Source organism: Pipistrellus kuhlii, unplaced genomic scaffold, assembly GCF_014108245.1.
Source record: "Pipistrellus kuhlii isolate mPipKuh1 unplaced genomic scaffold, mPipKuh1.p scaffold_m20_p_3, whole genome shotgun sequence".
Classification (NCBI taxonomy): Eukaryota; Metazoa; Chordata; class Mammalia; order Chiroptera; family Vespertilionidae; genus Pipistrellus; species Pipistrellus kuhlii.
The window spans coordinates 181,453,877-181,470,501 of record NW_023425529.1 but is presented as its reverse complement, the minus strand read 5'-3'; the positions used below and the strand labels follow the sequence as shown (position 1 = coordinate 181,470,501).

The following is a 16,625-nucleotide window of genomic DNA, read 5'->3' as shown; positions in this document are numbered from 1 at the left end:
GGAGCGGTTAGGGAAGGAGGGAACCTCGCTTAAAACTGAGACCATGGCCGAAACCGGTTTGGCTCAGTGGATAGAGAGTCTGACTGCAGACAGAAAGGTCCCAGGTTCAATTGCGGTCAAGGGCACATACCTTGGTTGCGGGCACATCCCCAGTGGAGGATGTGCAGGAGGCAGCTGATCGATGTTTCTAAGTCTCTATCCCTCTCCCTTCCTGTTAAAAAAAAAAAAAATCAATAAAATATATTAAAAACAAACCAAAAAAACAACCATCTGAGCCCATGGCTGCCGTCCTACACCTGGGGAAGGGCAGGTACCTGGGTCAGGAGCCAGGAAACACATGGCTGCTGGGCGGCGCTGCCTGGAGGGAAATTAGGGGGGAAGGTGGAGGCTGGGAACCCCGCTGCCTCGCCTCGCAGTTCTGCCCCGGCCTGGAGCGGCCCCACAGCGCTGGGCCGAGGCCTTGGGCCAGTCACTCTGCAAACAGAGGCCACACAGCCCACCTCGCTTCTGCTGAAAGCGTTAACGGGATAAGGGCCCTAAGGGCTTAGTGCCCTGCGGAGCGCCGAGTAACCTCCACGTTCGCCCTAGCCTAGCCGGTCGGCGCGGTGGATGGAGCGCTGGCCTGCGCACTGAAGGGCCCAGGTTCGGGTCGGCCAAGGGCACAGGCCCGGGTTTCGGGCTCCATCCCAGTAGGGGGCGCGCAGGAGGCAGGTGATCAGTTGTTCTCTCATCACTGATGTTTCTCTTTCTCTCCTTCTCCCTCCCTCTCTGAGATCAATAAAGAAACACATTTTAAACAACAACAACAACAACAACAAAGTAACCGCGAGATCAGTGACCTGGGGACCCGCTAAGGGCCAGCGGGGAGCTGGACTTAGGGTTTGGAGATTTTCCCCGTCGCCCGGCAGCCAGGCCAGTCCCACCCCCCACCCCTCACCCCTCACCCCCACCTCCACCCCCCACCTCCGCCTGGCCCCCCTCCGCCTGCCCCCCCACCCCCGCCTGCCCCCCCACCCCCGCCTGGCCCCCCTCCGCCTGCCCCCCCACCCCCGCCTGCCCCACCCCCCACTTGCCCCCCCTCCGCCTGCCCCCCCCCACCCTCCGCCTGGCCCCCCTCCGCCTGCCCCCCCACCTCTACCCCCCGCTCCGCCTGCCCCCGCGCCCGGACGCAGAGGCTCGGCAGGCGGACCCGCAGCCCGGAGTGGCCCCCGCGCGGCTCCCGGGCACCGGCTCCCGGGCACCGTGTCTCCGGGCGGCGGTGGAGCGGGGGTCAGGGCCACGGCGCCAGCCGCCCCGGAGGCCTCGGCGGCGGGATGCGGGCGGGGAGGCGGCGGGATGCGGGCGGGGAGGTGACCATCCTGGGGAGGGCGCGCGAATGAGCCTGGCGGGCGGAAGGGGGCGCCCCCGAGCCCGCGTTCCCCGCCCTCCGGTCTCTCCGGAGGCTCGGGACCCGGGGGAGGTCCTCCCGGGCTGGGCCGCTGCGGGCTGCGGGGCGCCCTGATCGGAGCCCCGTTCACACCCGCCCCGCAGCGCCGCCCCCAAAGCCGCGAGGACCCGCTGGGCGGGGAGGGGAGGGGAGGCGGGCAAGGACCCTCCTCCCCGGGCCTCTGTTGTTGATTGATTGATGTCTTTTTAAAAGTAGGAAGGTTTTTATTTCTTAGGGTTGCGTGCTATTTACAAGTTATTTTGTTTTGTTTTTTAAATCCTCACCCTAGGTATTTTTCCATTGATTTTGGGGGAGAGAGAGGGAGAGAGAGGGAGAGAGAGAGAAGCATTGATGTGAGAGAAGCACATGGATTGGTTGCCTCCTGCCAGGCCGGACAGGGGAGGAGCCTGCAACCGAGGTCGGTGCCCTTGACCCAAATGGAACCCAGGACCCTTCGATCTGCAGGCCAACGCTCTATCCGCTGAGCCAAACCGGCTGGGGCTATTGGGCTATTGGCAAGTTTTTGATAAAAATTAGGGACTTAGGCTATTATTTTGAGAATAACTGTATGTGATCTCCCTCTAGTGGCCTCGTGGAATAATGTCAGGAAATTCAAACAAGCCTTCCAGAGCTCAATTCACTCATTCAAGTCCTGAATATCTGACAGCTGTGTCATTCCTCATTAATTTGACTTTAGTGTTTTCTGAAGCAGTAAATCAAGTTGTGCTATGGTCCCAGGAACACCTAGTGCCTAACCAGGAAACTTGGCACTTTCTGAACCTGGCAAAACAGTAGCCACCTAAAACAATAATTACTGTGTTATTAGCACCTTAGTAGTAATTCAGAAATATATGTCATTGTTGACATAGGATAGCCATGGTAAGTGTCATGTAAATGACTTTATAAAACATGCATAAGGAGGACAAATAGCATAAGATAAAATAGCAGAGTCAAAAATGTTAAATATGTGTAAGTGATTCCTTTGCAACTTCCTTTGAATCCATATTTCAAAATAAATTTTTGAAAATATCACTGGTCATGAGAAATGGAAATGGATCCAAACTCTCCAGCTAGAAGAATAAGGGTGTCAATTTAGAATTTTTTAAAATAAAAAAGAAAATATAGACTTTACAGGGAACATATCTCAAACATACAGAATGGTTAGAAGTGAAGGAGTATAAAAATATAAATTAGGCAAATACAAACTCAAGGAAAGCAGGTATTACTCTGCCCATTTAGGGGAAAGGAACTTTAAGAAAAAGCATTACTGTTGATAAAGAGGACTACAACTTAATGATAAAAAGTTAAGTTCACCCAGAATCTTGTATAACTTTAAAAACAAAGCCCTAAAACATGTAAAGAAAAACCTGACAGAACTACGGGAGAAATGGACAAATCCACCATTATAGTGGCCATGATTTTATATGGCAGACAGTATGCTATAGACCAGTGTTTCCCAAACTTTTGACATATGTGTACCCCTTCTATAATTTTCGTAACACTGAGTACCCCTTGTACTCATGAGAACATAGAATTAGGCGCAGCTAAGCACAGTGCAGTGCATATCCTCCCCAAACTCTTCCCGTACCCCTGGGGGTATGCATAACACACTTTGGGAAACACTGCTATAGACAATCATATTTCTGCTGGTGTAATTTCTCCTACTTTCTATAATGAAATTTCATATACCTATATTTCATAGTGCACTACAAAAATTAAGGTGAGCTCCTGGTGCTCCATTATTGGGGGGAAAATTATACTAAAAATTGAAGCATGTTAGTTCCCTAATTATTCAACAAACACTTATTGAACAACTATTATGTTTAAGGTATCATGTTGGAAGAGTCTGTTGCTATACATACATAGTCAGCATTTAATACCCACGCATAAACTGGAGTTTCATAGAGATTTGTAGCAAAAACTGCCCTGAAGTCTTTCTCGCCCTCCCTACAGTCACTCTCAGTTAAGTGTGAGTCTCCTTCTTTTATTGATTGATTGATTGATTGATTGATTGAGGGGGGGAGAAATTGATTTTTGTTCCATTTACTTATGCATTTATTGGTTGATTCTTGTATGTGCCAGACCGGAGATGAAATCCGAAGTCTTGGTGAATCCAGATGATGCTCTAACCCACTGAGCTACTTGGCCAGGACTGTGTTTCCTCCTTAAAGAAATGTCTCTGCCCTGACCGGTTTGGCTCAGTGGATGGTGTCGGCCTGTGGACTGAAGGGTCCCGGATTCTATTCCAGTCAAGGGCATGTACTTTGGTTGCAGTCACAATCCCAATAGGAGGTGTGCAGGAGGCAGCTGATGGATGTTTCTCTCTCATTGATGTTTCTAGCTCTCTATCCCTCTCCCTTCCTCTCTGTAAAAAAAAAAAAAAAAAAAAAAAATTCAATAAAATATATATTTTTAAAAAATAAATGCCCTTGATGGACCAAACAATAGTAAGAGTTTCCAAAATTATTATGTCTTTAGTATATTATCTTTTTTGTTTAATCCTCACCCATTGATTTTTAAAGAGAGTGGAAGGGAGATGGAGAGACAGAAACACCTATGTGAGAGAGACACATTGATTGGTTGCCTCCTGCATGCCTCCAACCAGGGCCGGGAGCCTGCAACCGAGGTGTCCTTGACAGGAATCGAACCCAGGACCCTACCCACTGAGCCAAACAGGCCAAGGCGCATATTATTTTTTTAAATTAAGAAAATACTAAGCAAGAATGAATATGGACAAACTCTGCTGTACAAAGCACCTTAGTTTCAATTAAGAGACTCCCTCTGCCCAGTGGCAGAAACGCTTAGTGTCCCCTTGTCTCTCTGCTGTTTTCCAGTGGAATTTCAGGAATTTCTAAACTCCAGGAATTTTTATTGTTGACGGAAAAACCATTGAAACCTGTAAAGAATTTTTGGGAGTTTATTTGAGCCAAACTGTCAACACATGCCGGGAAGCAGAACCTCAGTGGATTGAGATAATGCTCCGAAGAATGGCGGGTTACATTTCTAATTATACATTGCAATCAAAGGAGGGACATAGGTGGGTGACAAGTTCATTGGTGATGGAGTAAGGAGGTGGGATAAAGGAAAGCAGTGGGAAACCCCTAGAATTGGGTAAAAAGTAAAATGATGGATGTGTACTCAGGTGAGTGCAGGGACAATTAACATGATAACGAAGGAATCTGAGGCATCTGTCCTGGCGCCCACCACATTTGGTTGTGCCCCAGGGGCTCCGGAAAAAGGGAAGTTACATGTTACCCAGACATCTCTCAGATATGTTATCTTAGAGGCAAAAAGGCAAATGGGCTCAGTAAAGAAGATCTAAGTTGATCTTTGTCAGGGAAAATATCGGCCTAGGACATAACTACCCACTATAACCTGTTTGTAGTTAGATATTTATTTTCAAACCATCTTTTGTGGTGATCTTAGGTCTCTGAGTTTGCAAGACTGCCACGCAGGCCTCCCTGAGCTTGTCAGGTCGGCGTGTGGCTCCTTCCGTTCACACTGTGGACGGAGGGCCATGGGTCTGGCGAGCCCTTTACCCACGATGCCGGGCCCTTATCCCTGGCCGAGCTTCAGCCTTGGCCCCGTCAAGGTCACTCCTGACAGCTGCCCCGTTCCCAGCCACGCGGCTCTCCCGGCCTGGCTTCCCCTCCGCTCACTCTGGTGTCCTTGAACGAGGTTTTATTCCGAGCTCCGCACCACGCCACGATGGGGCCGGAAGCCCGTGGTGCCGGCTCCGCGGGCCCTTCACGCCGGCAGGCTGGCCCGTGGCCGGGATTGCTCTCCTGCTCATTTCCATGCATGGATGAGCTCCGAGGCTGCCTCTGACCTTTGTGCTGGGACAAGGCCTGGCCCTTCTCCCTGCTGCTGGCTGCCTCTGGCAATCTTCCTTCCCCCGGCTCTGGGAAAACTGGATGTGACCACTGAAAGGAGTGGGGTGGGCTGGGTAGGAATCGCTGCTTCCCTGAAGGTATTCTACCGCGGCTACGGTTTATATCTGAATTCTTTCTCTCCCTCTGGGAATGCTAATGTCACGAGTAGACGACTTTCTCTGCTTTCTGGATGTTTTCTTTTTCAGAGGCAATGGCGTAGAATGTCCAGCTGAATAAATGAGGAAAAAGAAGCATGATAAAACAAACAAACAAAAAAAAAAAACAAGCAAGCAAACAAAAAAACTCATTCATTAAAATTGCTAATTATTGTTCTTTAACAATACAGACGAGCAAAAATGCCCCTCTAGAAACCTTCACTAGACGTTGATTTTAATAATAACAGGAATAAAGCAAGTGTTTAAAAAAATGATTGGTAGGGTGTGTGCAACACAACCTTCCCAGTGTGAATACGAGGGAAGCCAGCTCAGAATGTACTTGGAAAATCAATCAAGTTCACTCCAGGTGAGTAAAATGCAAGCCAGGGAAACTGGCCTTATTAACACACACATAAAATAAGCTGAATTGTGCCATAAAATACCGAGATGCTGTTGGAGTTTTGGACAAAAGTAGGAGAGGGTGGGCGGATGAGAGAAGTTGGGCATCTCTAGGTAGGAATGGGGGAGGGGCTGCCTGCTGGGGATGGGGGAGGGAGAGTGCTGTCCCTGTGGAGAGTCCCCAGGCTCTCTGCCTCCGGCCACCACTGCGTCAGTTCTCCAGGGATGAGGGTCTTCAGGGAGAAGGCCCTCTGATCATCTTTTTTCTTTTTCCTTTTTCTTTAACGACTCAGAGGTACCTCTGCCCCCAGAAGTCACCTACTTTAGCTGAAACCAGTTTGGCTCAGTGGATAGAGCATCGGTCTGCAGACTGAAAGGTCCTGGGTTTGATTCCGGTCACAGGGCACATCCCCAGTAGGGGGTGTACAAAAGGCAGCTGATCGATGTTTCTCTCTCATCGATGTTTCGAACTCTCTATCCCTCTCCCTTCCTGTCTGTAAAAAATCAATAATATATATATATATATATATATATATATATATATATATATATTTTTTTTTTTTTATTTTTTTTTTTAAAGTCACCTACTTTCAATGCTGATGCCTAAAATCCCTCTCATGTCACTTTTTGGTTCATACAAATTGAAAAATGCAAGTTCTGACAGGTAACACGTTGGAGGTCATGCGCCTAGAAGTATAATAAGAGCCCTAATGGGACTCGTGCCACCCCGGGCGGGAGCAGCCTCGTAGGCAACACAAGTGCGTGGTACCTGCCCTGCCAGGCCCTCCAGGGCTGCAGTCTTGCCTTCCTGACTTTGGCATCACCAGTACCCCACAGAGTGTCAGTGCCCAGGGAAGGCATTCAAAATGAGTGCTGAAAGATGAAAAGGAAAAGAATGAGTGAATGAGTGAATGAATGATGTCCACTATTCAGAGAGTTTCTGTTCTGATGGGGAAGAGCAGGAGGGAAGTGGAGTCCCAAGGGAGCTGATCACTAAAGGGTAAGAAGTTTCTATAAAGTCACACACTTTGCAGTTCCACGATTTTGCTTGGCATCAGCTAAGTGGGAGCTTGTGTTTGGAGTATTTTGCAGGAATACTTGCGATTTCTGCAGATCCGTATGGTGTGTGTGTGTAAAGCTACCCTGAGGAATAACTGTGGGGAAATATTGTATTTATTTTTTGTCTTTTCAAAAGAATACAGAATGAACCTATTAGTTGAAAGATGAGACAGAGGGCCGAAAACCAGGACACAGGCTTTATGGGAGGAGAAAGGCCCTCCAGGGCCGCCTCCCAAAGGAAGAGAGAGCATTTGTGCAGGAAGGAAGGCGCCTTTTGAGGGGAGGAACGGGAAGGGATGGGGCTTAGGGTCCTCGGCACAAGCTGTTTAGTAGTTTCATATAAGGCACATGCCTAGGCCCTCAGGGGCTTAGGAATCGGGGGCTTAGGGTGTCTCGCAGGTGCTGATGGGTGGTTCGATGTACAGTCCATGCAAGGTGCCTGGCTAGGTGCTCAGGAATGTCCAGGCCGCAGGTGCAGGTTGCGTCATACTCCGTCCATCAGTTGGGGGAAGGGAGGGTCTATCATGAATCACCTTTGATTGAAATTCAGCCATTCATATGTGATCCTATATGATAAAAAAAAAAAAACTTACAGAATTCTTTCCTCTCTGCGAAGCTGGAATTCACCATGTGAACAAATAGTCATGGTGTGCGCAAGTTCCTACAGGATTTAGATGGTCACCCACACACAGGCACTCTGCAGCCACCACCGTCAGCAAATCCTTGAGTGCTTTTCTTCCTTTGCCTTTGGCTCACGAGCAGCTCCCGTTCTCTAGTCCCAATTCAGTAAAAACAGAGTCATTCTTGACAAGCTTCCACTGAAATTCCAAAGGCCAGCTCAGGACCATCGCTCCTTCCTGCACAGCCCCGTCCCTGCCCCCTCAAACCCCCCAGGCTCCAGGAGACCGAGCTGCGTCTAAAAGCAGAGCTTCCTCTCTCATCTCCCAGCGGCCTGTCCACTCTGTCCACTCTCTCCTTGGCAGGAAGCCACCGGGCACTGGGCCTGGCAGGCAGACACATGTTCTGCTGAGCACCATTCTCTCGCCGTCTGTGTAAGCGATACCTGGATCTTATGATCACAGGCAGCTCATGCTCCGGGGGCATGCCAGGTCTCCCTTTTCTGAGAAAGTCAATGGAGGGAGAGGTCAGTATGAGTCTCCACGGGTAACCTCTTGTCAAGGAGGCTGGCTACAGCTCCTCCTGCATGGCAGGGCCATTGGACAGAAGCCAGGGAGAATTATGATACCTCTCATTTAGAAAGTATGAAAAATCAGCAACATTAAAACAAAGATGACATTTCCTGAATTAAACATTAACATCCCACATTAAATATTAACTCAGTATTTAATTTAATTTAAATGTCTGTTAAAGTCTTCTGGTAATGTTTAAATAATTGAACAAATTGACAGTGAAAGTAAATCCAGGCATTTAAGCAGATAAAACTTTTCATGGTTGAAGTGGTTGTACTATCAAGTATGTTATTTTTTAAAGTTCAGTAATCAAATAAGTCATGGCATGACGATTTCATAAATTAAAGCTATTATAAGAAATGAATACATGAAATTAATACTAGAATTAGTAATATAATACAAATAATAAAGAAAAGAAACTATCTACTTAAGAATTCGTGTTGGGATACCCGAGAATGGTTATGGAGAAAAATGAAATTAGATCATACCTTTTTATAATATATAATGTAGTGTTAGATTTAAAAAACAAATAATGACCACCCTAAAGAATGTGGGTTCAATTCCTGGTAAGGGCACATGCCCAAAGCGAGTACAGGAAGCAACTGGTTGATCCTTCTCTCTCACATAAATGTTTCTCTCTCTCTCTCTCCTTTCCCCTCTCTCTAAAATTAGTAAGCATGTAAGGATTAGTAAGGACTTATTTTAATCCTTGGGTAAGGATTAAAATAAATAAATAAATAAATAAATACCAAGAGAATTGGAATAGACTACCTAGTAGGGCAAATAGACAAATCTATCTACAAAAGAGTTACATTTCCACCGAAACATGAAGCATACCATCGTATTATGGATCTGTTCATATTTAAATAAATAACATTTAGAACAATGTAATAGAATAAATATCAAAAGAAAACAAAACGAAAAATACTCAACATTTATTAATTGGCCTTGATGTATGAAACATTGTTGTGAACATGAAGAAGTACTCTGCTTCCCTGCCATAAGGGATATTTATTTTTGTAGAAGGAAAACCCTGACCAATTAAATCAAATCATATGAACATGTATCATTTCATATCAATCAAAGAGGCACCAATGAGAACTCAGAAAACACAGATAACTAAAAGATTATTTTTTTTCAAGCCAGTGTTGGAAGAGCATCTGTAGGAAACAAGAGCCCCATCTATGTGGCTGGTGGCTCCACACTTAGGCAGAGCAACTGCTCAATAGGCACTCAAAAAAAAACAAACCCACACAAAACATTTTAATTATTTTTATTTTTTAAAAATATATTTTATTGATTTTTTTTACAAAGAGGAAGGGAGAGAAATAGAGAGTTAGAAACATTGATGAGAAAGTCATTGATCAGCTGCCTCTAGCATGCCCCCTACTGGGGATATGCCCACAACCAAGGTACATGCCCTTGACCAGAATCAAACCCGGGACCCTTCAGTCCTCAGGCTGACACTCTATCCACTGAGCCAAACCGGTTTTGGCCACACAAAACTTTTTAAATGTTCAATCTATCCTTTCCATTTTGGGGATACATGAGAAGAAAAAAACTGAAGGGAGAAAGAATTTGTGCAGAAGTTTTATATACCAGCACTATTTTTCATTATACACCTAAGAAACATCTCTAATGTACAGATAGAAGGAAAATGAATTAGGCAACTACTCTATGTTAACAGGATGGAATACAGTACATCCTTACAATAAGAAATGATTAATATGTGGATTGTGTTGATCCGTGGAAATCTATATGTGAAGCTGTGGGTAAATAAAGTTAAACAAGTGACAAATAGGTCACCTGCTGAATGTAAGGTTCTTTTCCCCCCCTTAAATATATTATTACTGATATCAGAGAGGAAGGAAGAGGGAGAAGGAGGCAGAACTTCAATGATGAGAATCATTGATCGGCTGCCTCTTGCACAGCTCCTACTGGGAATCAAGCCCGAAACTGGGCATGTGCCCTTGACCAGAATCAAACCTGAGACTCTTCAGTCCACAGGCTGATGCTCTATCCACTGAGCCAAATCGGCTAGGGCTGACTGTAAGGTTCTTAAGGACTGAGATATCTCATTTTGAATCCACAGGGCCAAACTCCTTTTCTGGAACTCAGTAGCTCAAATGTTTTTGTTGAATGAATGCATAAGGGCTTTTCTGCTTATCTCGAATTCCTGACCTTCTGCCTGCTGTGATCTTGGTACATTTGCCCTTTGTTAGCGTCCACACAGCTCACCTGCATTTCCGAACTCTAGCCTGCCCCGACCTCAGATAAACGCATCTCCTCTGCAGTCCTGGCGCCCAACCAGCGACCTCTGCCCCACTGAAGTGTCCAGACCCCGGGTGACACCCAGCCGCAGCTCAATCGACACCCAACCTGAGGTCTGCATGCATCAGCAAGCTCGTGGAAAAAAAGAAAAGAAAAGAATAAACGTGTCAATGTACAAAAGAACAGGAACACCCGTGGGAAAAGGGTTGGCCAGGGTAAAGAGTTTCGAGTTAAAAACGAATTGCAATCATCCCAGGGGAAGGAACAGCTGTTTTCGCAAACCTGTGCGATGATATGAATTGCCTGGAAAAACGATAAGGATCAAAGCTCACAGGAATATATTTGAGGGGGTGGGAAGGGGTTGCTAATTGCAATCAGTTCCCTAGGACTACATAGCATACGTCTTCCCAAGCCCAGGCGCCTGCTAAAGGAGGCAGGTAGGGCCAAGGACTCGACCTTCTCTTCCTATCACCCAGCTACGCTGGGGGGAAGCAGCCAGCTGCCCCAGGCCGCTCCGCCCAGAATATGTGCTGAGATTGCACTGAGAGCAGAGTGTCCTATGGGGTCCCTGCTCTTAGTGTCATCGGGCTGTTAGGGGTAACAAGCTGACTAAGAGAAAAGCAACACACACACACACACACATACATATACACACACACATGCACGCACACGTCACACACAGACACCACACACACACACACACAACCTCACACACACAACCTCACACACACACCACACACACTACACACACCACACACACATACACACACATGCACACACACATCACACACAGACACCACACACACACACACACACGCACACACCACACACACACACAACCTCACACACACACACAACCTCACACACACACCACATACACACACACCACACACACACACACACCACACACATACATACACACACATGCACGCACACATCACCCACAGACACCACACACACACACACACACACACACACACAGTTAAAATAACTGTTCCCCTAGCCCCCTGCGTTCGGTCTTTCCTGCTGCAGGACATGAGCGTTTGAAAGCAGAATGAATGGTGGAACCGCTTGAATGGGGACACCAGGGGGCTCAGCAGGTTGCCAGACGGTGTTGGGCAATCTCCGCATCGGGTGACGTTCGTATTTGTTTTGGAGGATGTTGGTTATTTGTGAGAGCGCACACACCTCCGGAGAGGCCCAGGTCCAGGTAGTCAGGGACACCATTCCGGGGGGAAGAAGAAGGAAAAAATGAGCCTGAAACGGCCTGCCCCGGAGCGGCCCGTGCAGGCCCGGGCTCCAGGCATCCATCCGTCCCCAGCCGGCCCGGCCTGAGCTATAAATACAGCGGCCCCCGCGCCCCGAGACACCGTGTTCCCTCCTCCTCCTCCTCCTCCTCCTCGTCCTCCTCCTCCGGTCGCGGGACAGGGGACACGCTGGGGAGGGAGCACGGCTGTGCCCTTTAAACGTCCCCGGCCGCAGGCACAGCCCCCCGCCCGGATCCGCCCTCGCCCCCTTTGCCCTCTGCGGCAGCGGGCGGCCCGGGGCGCAGGCACCTGCCCAGCCAATGCGCTCCGTGCGCCCGGCCGCCGGGCCCTCCTCCTCTCGCGAGAGGCCGGGCGGGGGATATAAGGAGGGATGCGGGGCGAGGCGGGCGGCCCCTTCGCGACGCGCAGGGACGGAGACGGGGTGGCCGTGCCTGGCCCGGCGGAGGCGAGAGCGAGAGCGCGGCTCCCGGCGGCATCATGAGTGACCAGGCTCTGAGCTTCCTCAAGGACTTCCTGGCGGGTGGCATCGCCGCCGCCGTCTCCAAGACCGCGGTCGCCCCCATCGAGAGGGTCAAGCTGCTGCTGCAGGTGCGGAGGGCGCGGGGCGGGCGCGGGCGCGGCGGGCAGGGCGCTCGGGATGCGCCGGGCGCGGGGCGCGGGGATCGGGGATCGGGGATCGGAGATCGGGGATCGGGAATCGGGGATCGGGAGCCGGATGGGCTGCAGCAAACCTGCGCTAGGCCCCAGGCCCTGCGCCCGGCCGGCCCGCCAAGGGGAAGGTGCCCCCTGCGCAGATGCCTGGTGTCGGGTGGCGCGCGGCGGCCCGGTGTCTATATATGGAAACCCACCCCGGGTGGGTCTCAGCCAGCCAGATCCTGCGCCCGGGCCAGCCCTGGCACGCACTCAGGCCTCCTAGGTCGCACTCACCTTTGGATTTTCAATGTCTCCTTGCTTGCTGCACCTTTTCACCGGCACCACCCGCCTTTTGCAATAAAAACCTTAATTATTCCAGAGGAGCTGCTTGCTGTGGATCCCACGCACTAGGCTAGATGATGACATACGTGTTTCATTCATGTTTATGTAACCCCTGCAAGGGCAGCTATTGTCTCCTGCAGCTTTCCCCGTTTGAAGACACAGGTTTTGAGGGATTAAGCTTTTTTTTGGAGTAAACTCGGATGGCCGACCTTACTCGTCCTTTCCCCAGATCGTTTCCACTCCAGCCTGGCCATTGAATGGCATCCCATCATCATCATCCCTGTCATCACCACCACCCTCCAATCCGTCCTCTTTTCCTCACGTGTCCCAAGGACATGGGCCTGTCATTGAGGAATCGGGCCTCTTCCATGTGGGAGTCAAAATGCTTCACAAGAACCCCCTGCATGGCTCACCACAGCCATAGGCCCCTCAACAATCAGTTACTTGGATAATAACGTGCCTGACCATTTCCAGGCTCCGTCTAGTGCCCAGTGGGTTTCTCCTCTTTCTGTTAGAACAGCTGCTCCTCGGAGATCCTGGTCTCCAGGGAGACTGGATGGCCACGAAGGAGCCCTCACCTGCTCAGCATGTCTATGAGAGCACGGGTGCCCTCTGGGGTGGGGGTGGGGGAGGGGGTCTCTCATCCTCTCTATGTCCCAGTAAGCCCCTCGCACAGTTCTGGCACCTAGGAGAATGCTGCACACAAACCACCCCTTACACAGTTACGTCCTCGTCTCCATCTACGTGGGGCAGAGCATTTTTTTCTCAAGGGCCCTGGTAATGGAGGCACCATTGGGTTTGGGGGCCTGTGAGCCAAGGAGCCACCTACCATTCATTTACCCCATTTGTTTGTTTTCCCCAGGCATTTTTTAAAAATTATTATTAAAAAGCAAATCGAGGGCGTGCCAATGTTTCTTTTTCTCTCGCCCTGTTCTCCTCCTCCCTCTGCCCTGCCCCTCCTCACGGCCCCCTCCTCCCCCGCGCCCGCCCCCCGCAGGTCCAGCATGCCAGCAAACAGATCAGCGCCGAGCAGCAGTACAAGGGGATCATGGATTGCGTGGTGAGGATCCCCAAGGAGCAGGGCTTCCTCTCCTTCTGGCGCGGGAACCTGGCCAACGTGATCCGCTACTTCCCCACGCAAGCGCTCAACTTCGCCTTCAAGGACAAGTACAAGCAGATCTTCCTGGGCGGCGTGGACCGCCACAAGCAGTTCTGGCGCTACTTCGCCGGCAACCTGGCGTCGGGCGGGGCGGCCGGGGCCACCTCCCTCTGCTTCGTCTACCCGCTGGACTTCGCCAGGACCCGGCTGGCCGCCGACGTGGGCAAGGGCAGCGCCCAGCGGGAGTTCAGCGGCCTGGGCGACTGTCTCACCAAGATCTTCAAGTCCGATGGCCTCGGGGGCCTCTACCAGGGCTTCAGCGTCTCTGTCCAGGGCATCATCATCTACAGAGCCGCCTACTTCGGAGTCTATGATACCGCCAAGGGTGAGAGGAGGGTTGGGGGGGGGCGGGGGTGTGGCCTGGGCTGGGTGAGGGGTGCAGCCTGGGGAGGAGGGGGAGGACCTGCAGACAGGACCCTGAGGGATCTGTCGCTCACAAAGGGCTTTCTGTGTATTAATCCTGTGGGGTTTTTTTTTCCTGGTTTCTGGGCTGATATGAGGCTTTGGAAGGAGGCGGTGGTGGAGGGAGGTCATAGAGCTAGAGGATTCTCCTTGACCTTGACTGGGGCTATTGAGAGGAAGGGCAGGCCCGCCCCCTCTTCCCATGGCCCTGCGGGTTACTGAGTGTAACCTGGACCGCTTCAGCCTGGCCTGTACGCCGCTGGCCTAGGTCCAGCCAGAGTAGCCAGTTCTGCTGGAAGGGGGGGGGGGGGGGAAGGGGGTGCTGGGGCTGGAGGTTCCCTGCCTCTTCCCACCCCCACCTGCTTTCTGCGGGGCTGCTGAGAGGGATCCTTCATCGCCCTTTGGCTTCTGGCTCTGCCCGCAGGGATGCTGCCGGATCCCAAGAATGTGCACATCTTTGTCAGCTGGATGATCGCCCAGTCGGTGACAGCGGTGGCGGGGCTGGTGTCCTACCCCTTTGACACGGTCCGCCGTAGGATGATGATGCAGTCTGGCCGGAAGGGGGGTAAGCCTGCCCCCTACTGATCTAACGCCGAGTTTCCCTGCCCTGGAGAACACTGCTTGGTACTGTTTTCAGTCTTCACCATTCCAGTTGTTAAGGAAAGCAAGCTTCTCAACTATTTCTCTAGAGAACTTTGTTATCATATAGATAAGGACACAACAAATGGGTATTTAGAGGTGGATTTAACTAGGTATCTAGCATGATAGAGGCTTTTTCTTAGAGCAGTGATTTTCAACCCGAGAGACACAGTAATTTTTTTAAATACATTTTTTTATTGTTGGTACTATTATAAATATTTCCCATCCCCCCCTCCCCCTTACTCCCCTTCTTCCAGTCCCTACCCGCCCTGCCAGGTCTTCACCACCCTATTGCCCGTGTCCATGGGCAGTGCATATAAGTACACAAGTTCCTTGGTTTATCTCATTGTTTGTGTTGTATGATGAGATCAACCCCACATTGAGGTATGTCGGTCTGTTCCATGCCTCCGTGCTTCCCATCTTATTTTGTTGGTCAGTTTGTTTATCCACAAGAATTTTTAAAACATGCAAAAGCTGATTATTTAGTCATGGACACTAACTTCTTTTCCCTTAGGTAGTCAAATAAAAAAAAATAAAAAAAATGACAACAGCCAACACAGTAGCTATCCGGGGGGTGAATGAATCCATTTTGACAGATTGGCAAAATACGTATTTTTGGCATGACAAAAATATTAGTAATTTATGTGTGCTGTGAGATGAAAAGGTGGGAAATTGCAGCCGTAGAGCCTGGGTGCAGAAACAAGGGGGAGGATTGAAGTAATCAGCTGGTTTATGAAACAATTATTCTCCTCTAACCTCCTTCTGACAGGCAGGGAGAGGGGGCCTTCGGTGGACGAGGGACAGCCTCCAGCAGCCTGCTACGATAAAGTCTTAGCTCCCAGAAGTTGAAATGAATGAAATTGCCATTTTTAACATAAAAAAAAAAGTCATTGTAGTTTCATTTGGTTCAACCTACTAGTTGTGGCTCTTTTAACTGTGTTATCTTGGACTAGTATATCCCGAGACTAGGCCTTATTTTTCTCATCCATACACAGGGCACTACCCAGGTTAGCACTTCTGTCCCACCCTGCGTCCGTTTGAGTGTGATGGGCTGTGAGTTAGCTGGTTAATTGCCACAGTTCTCGAACTAAAGGAGCAGGAATGACAAGAGAGCCCAGCAGTTATACAGGAAAGGGATGTCTAGTTGAACACAGTGTAGGGCTGGGAGTTGGAGCTCAAGCGACTTCTTAGTGACACTGTGTGCAGAGGTCTCCAGAAACACGGAGCCCTGACCCGCACTTGTTTCCACAGCTGACATCATGTACACGGGGACGCTGGACTGCTGGAGGAAGATTGCCAAAGATGAGGGAGCCAAGGCTTTCTTCAAAGGCGCCTGGTCCAACGTACTGAGAGGCATGGGCGGTGCCTTCGTGTTGGTGTTGTACGATGAGATCAAGAAAATTGTCTAATGTCATTAAAGCCAACTCACTGCTTCCAGACCTGTTTGTGTGGTTTCATACACTCTTCCTAGGGGAAGGAAAAGGAGAGATCTGGGATAAAACCAGACTGGAAGGAATACCTCAGGAAAGATAATGGCTTCACCGAGTGTTCATTCAACCACAAATGTATTTTGTATTTATTTTACATGGAAATTCCCTCATAAAATATAAAATATCATACTTGTATAATTAACTGAGGAGCTGATAATAACTGAATGTGAAACCAATAAAGACCACTTAATGCACCTTCGCTATTGAATTCTTCTTAACTGCCAAATGGATTAAAAAATAAGATGAGCCCTAACCGGTGTGGCTCAGTGGATAGAGCCTCGGCCTGCGGACTGAAGGGTCCCAGGTTCGATTCCGGTCAA

At 49.7% G+C, this 16,625-nt stretch overlaps 1 protein-coding gene across 1 annotated transcript; it reads left to right on the top strand.

The window, feature by feature from the left end:
- The first annotated feature begins 12,025 nt into the window (after positions 1-12,025).
- On the top strand, positions 12,026-16,343 carry SLC25A4 (solute carrier family 25 member 4). The gene is made up of 4 exons (XM_036458526.2): positions 12,026-12,228; positions 13,613-14,099; positions 14,601-14,741; positions 16,067-16,343. The coding sequence occupies exons 1-4, from the start codon at positions 12,118-12,120 to the stop codon at positions 16,222-16,224; spliced, it is 897 nt and encodes a 298-aa protein (XP_036314419.1). The 5' UTR covers positions 12,026-12,117; the 3' UTR covers positions 16,225-16,343.
- The last annotated feature ends 282 nt before the right edge of the window (positions 16,344-16,625 follow it).

What these genes read in the sequence shown, in the direction of transcription:
- SLC25A4 (XM_036458526.2), top strand. Translation starts at nt 12,118, where the DNA reads ATGAGTGACCAGGCTCTGAGCTTCCTCAAGGACTTCCTGGCGGGTGGC. An exon ending in GGGTCAAGCTGCTGCTGCAG is followed by an intron (nt 12,229 to 13,612) that starts GTGCGGAGGGCG and finishes CGCCCCCCGCAG; the next exon opens with GTCCAGCATGCCAGCAAACA. An exon ending in AGTCTATGATACCGCCAAGG is followed by an intron (nt 14,100 to 14,600) that starts GTGAGAGGAGGG and finishes CTCTGCCCGCAG; the next exon opens with GGATGCTGCCGGATCCCAAG.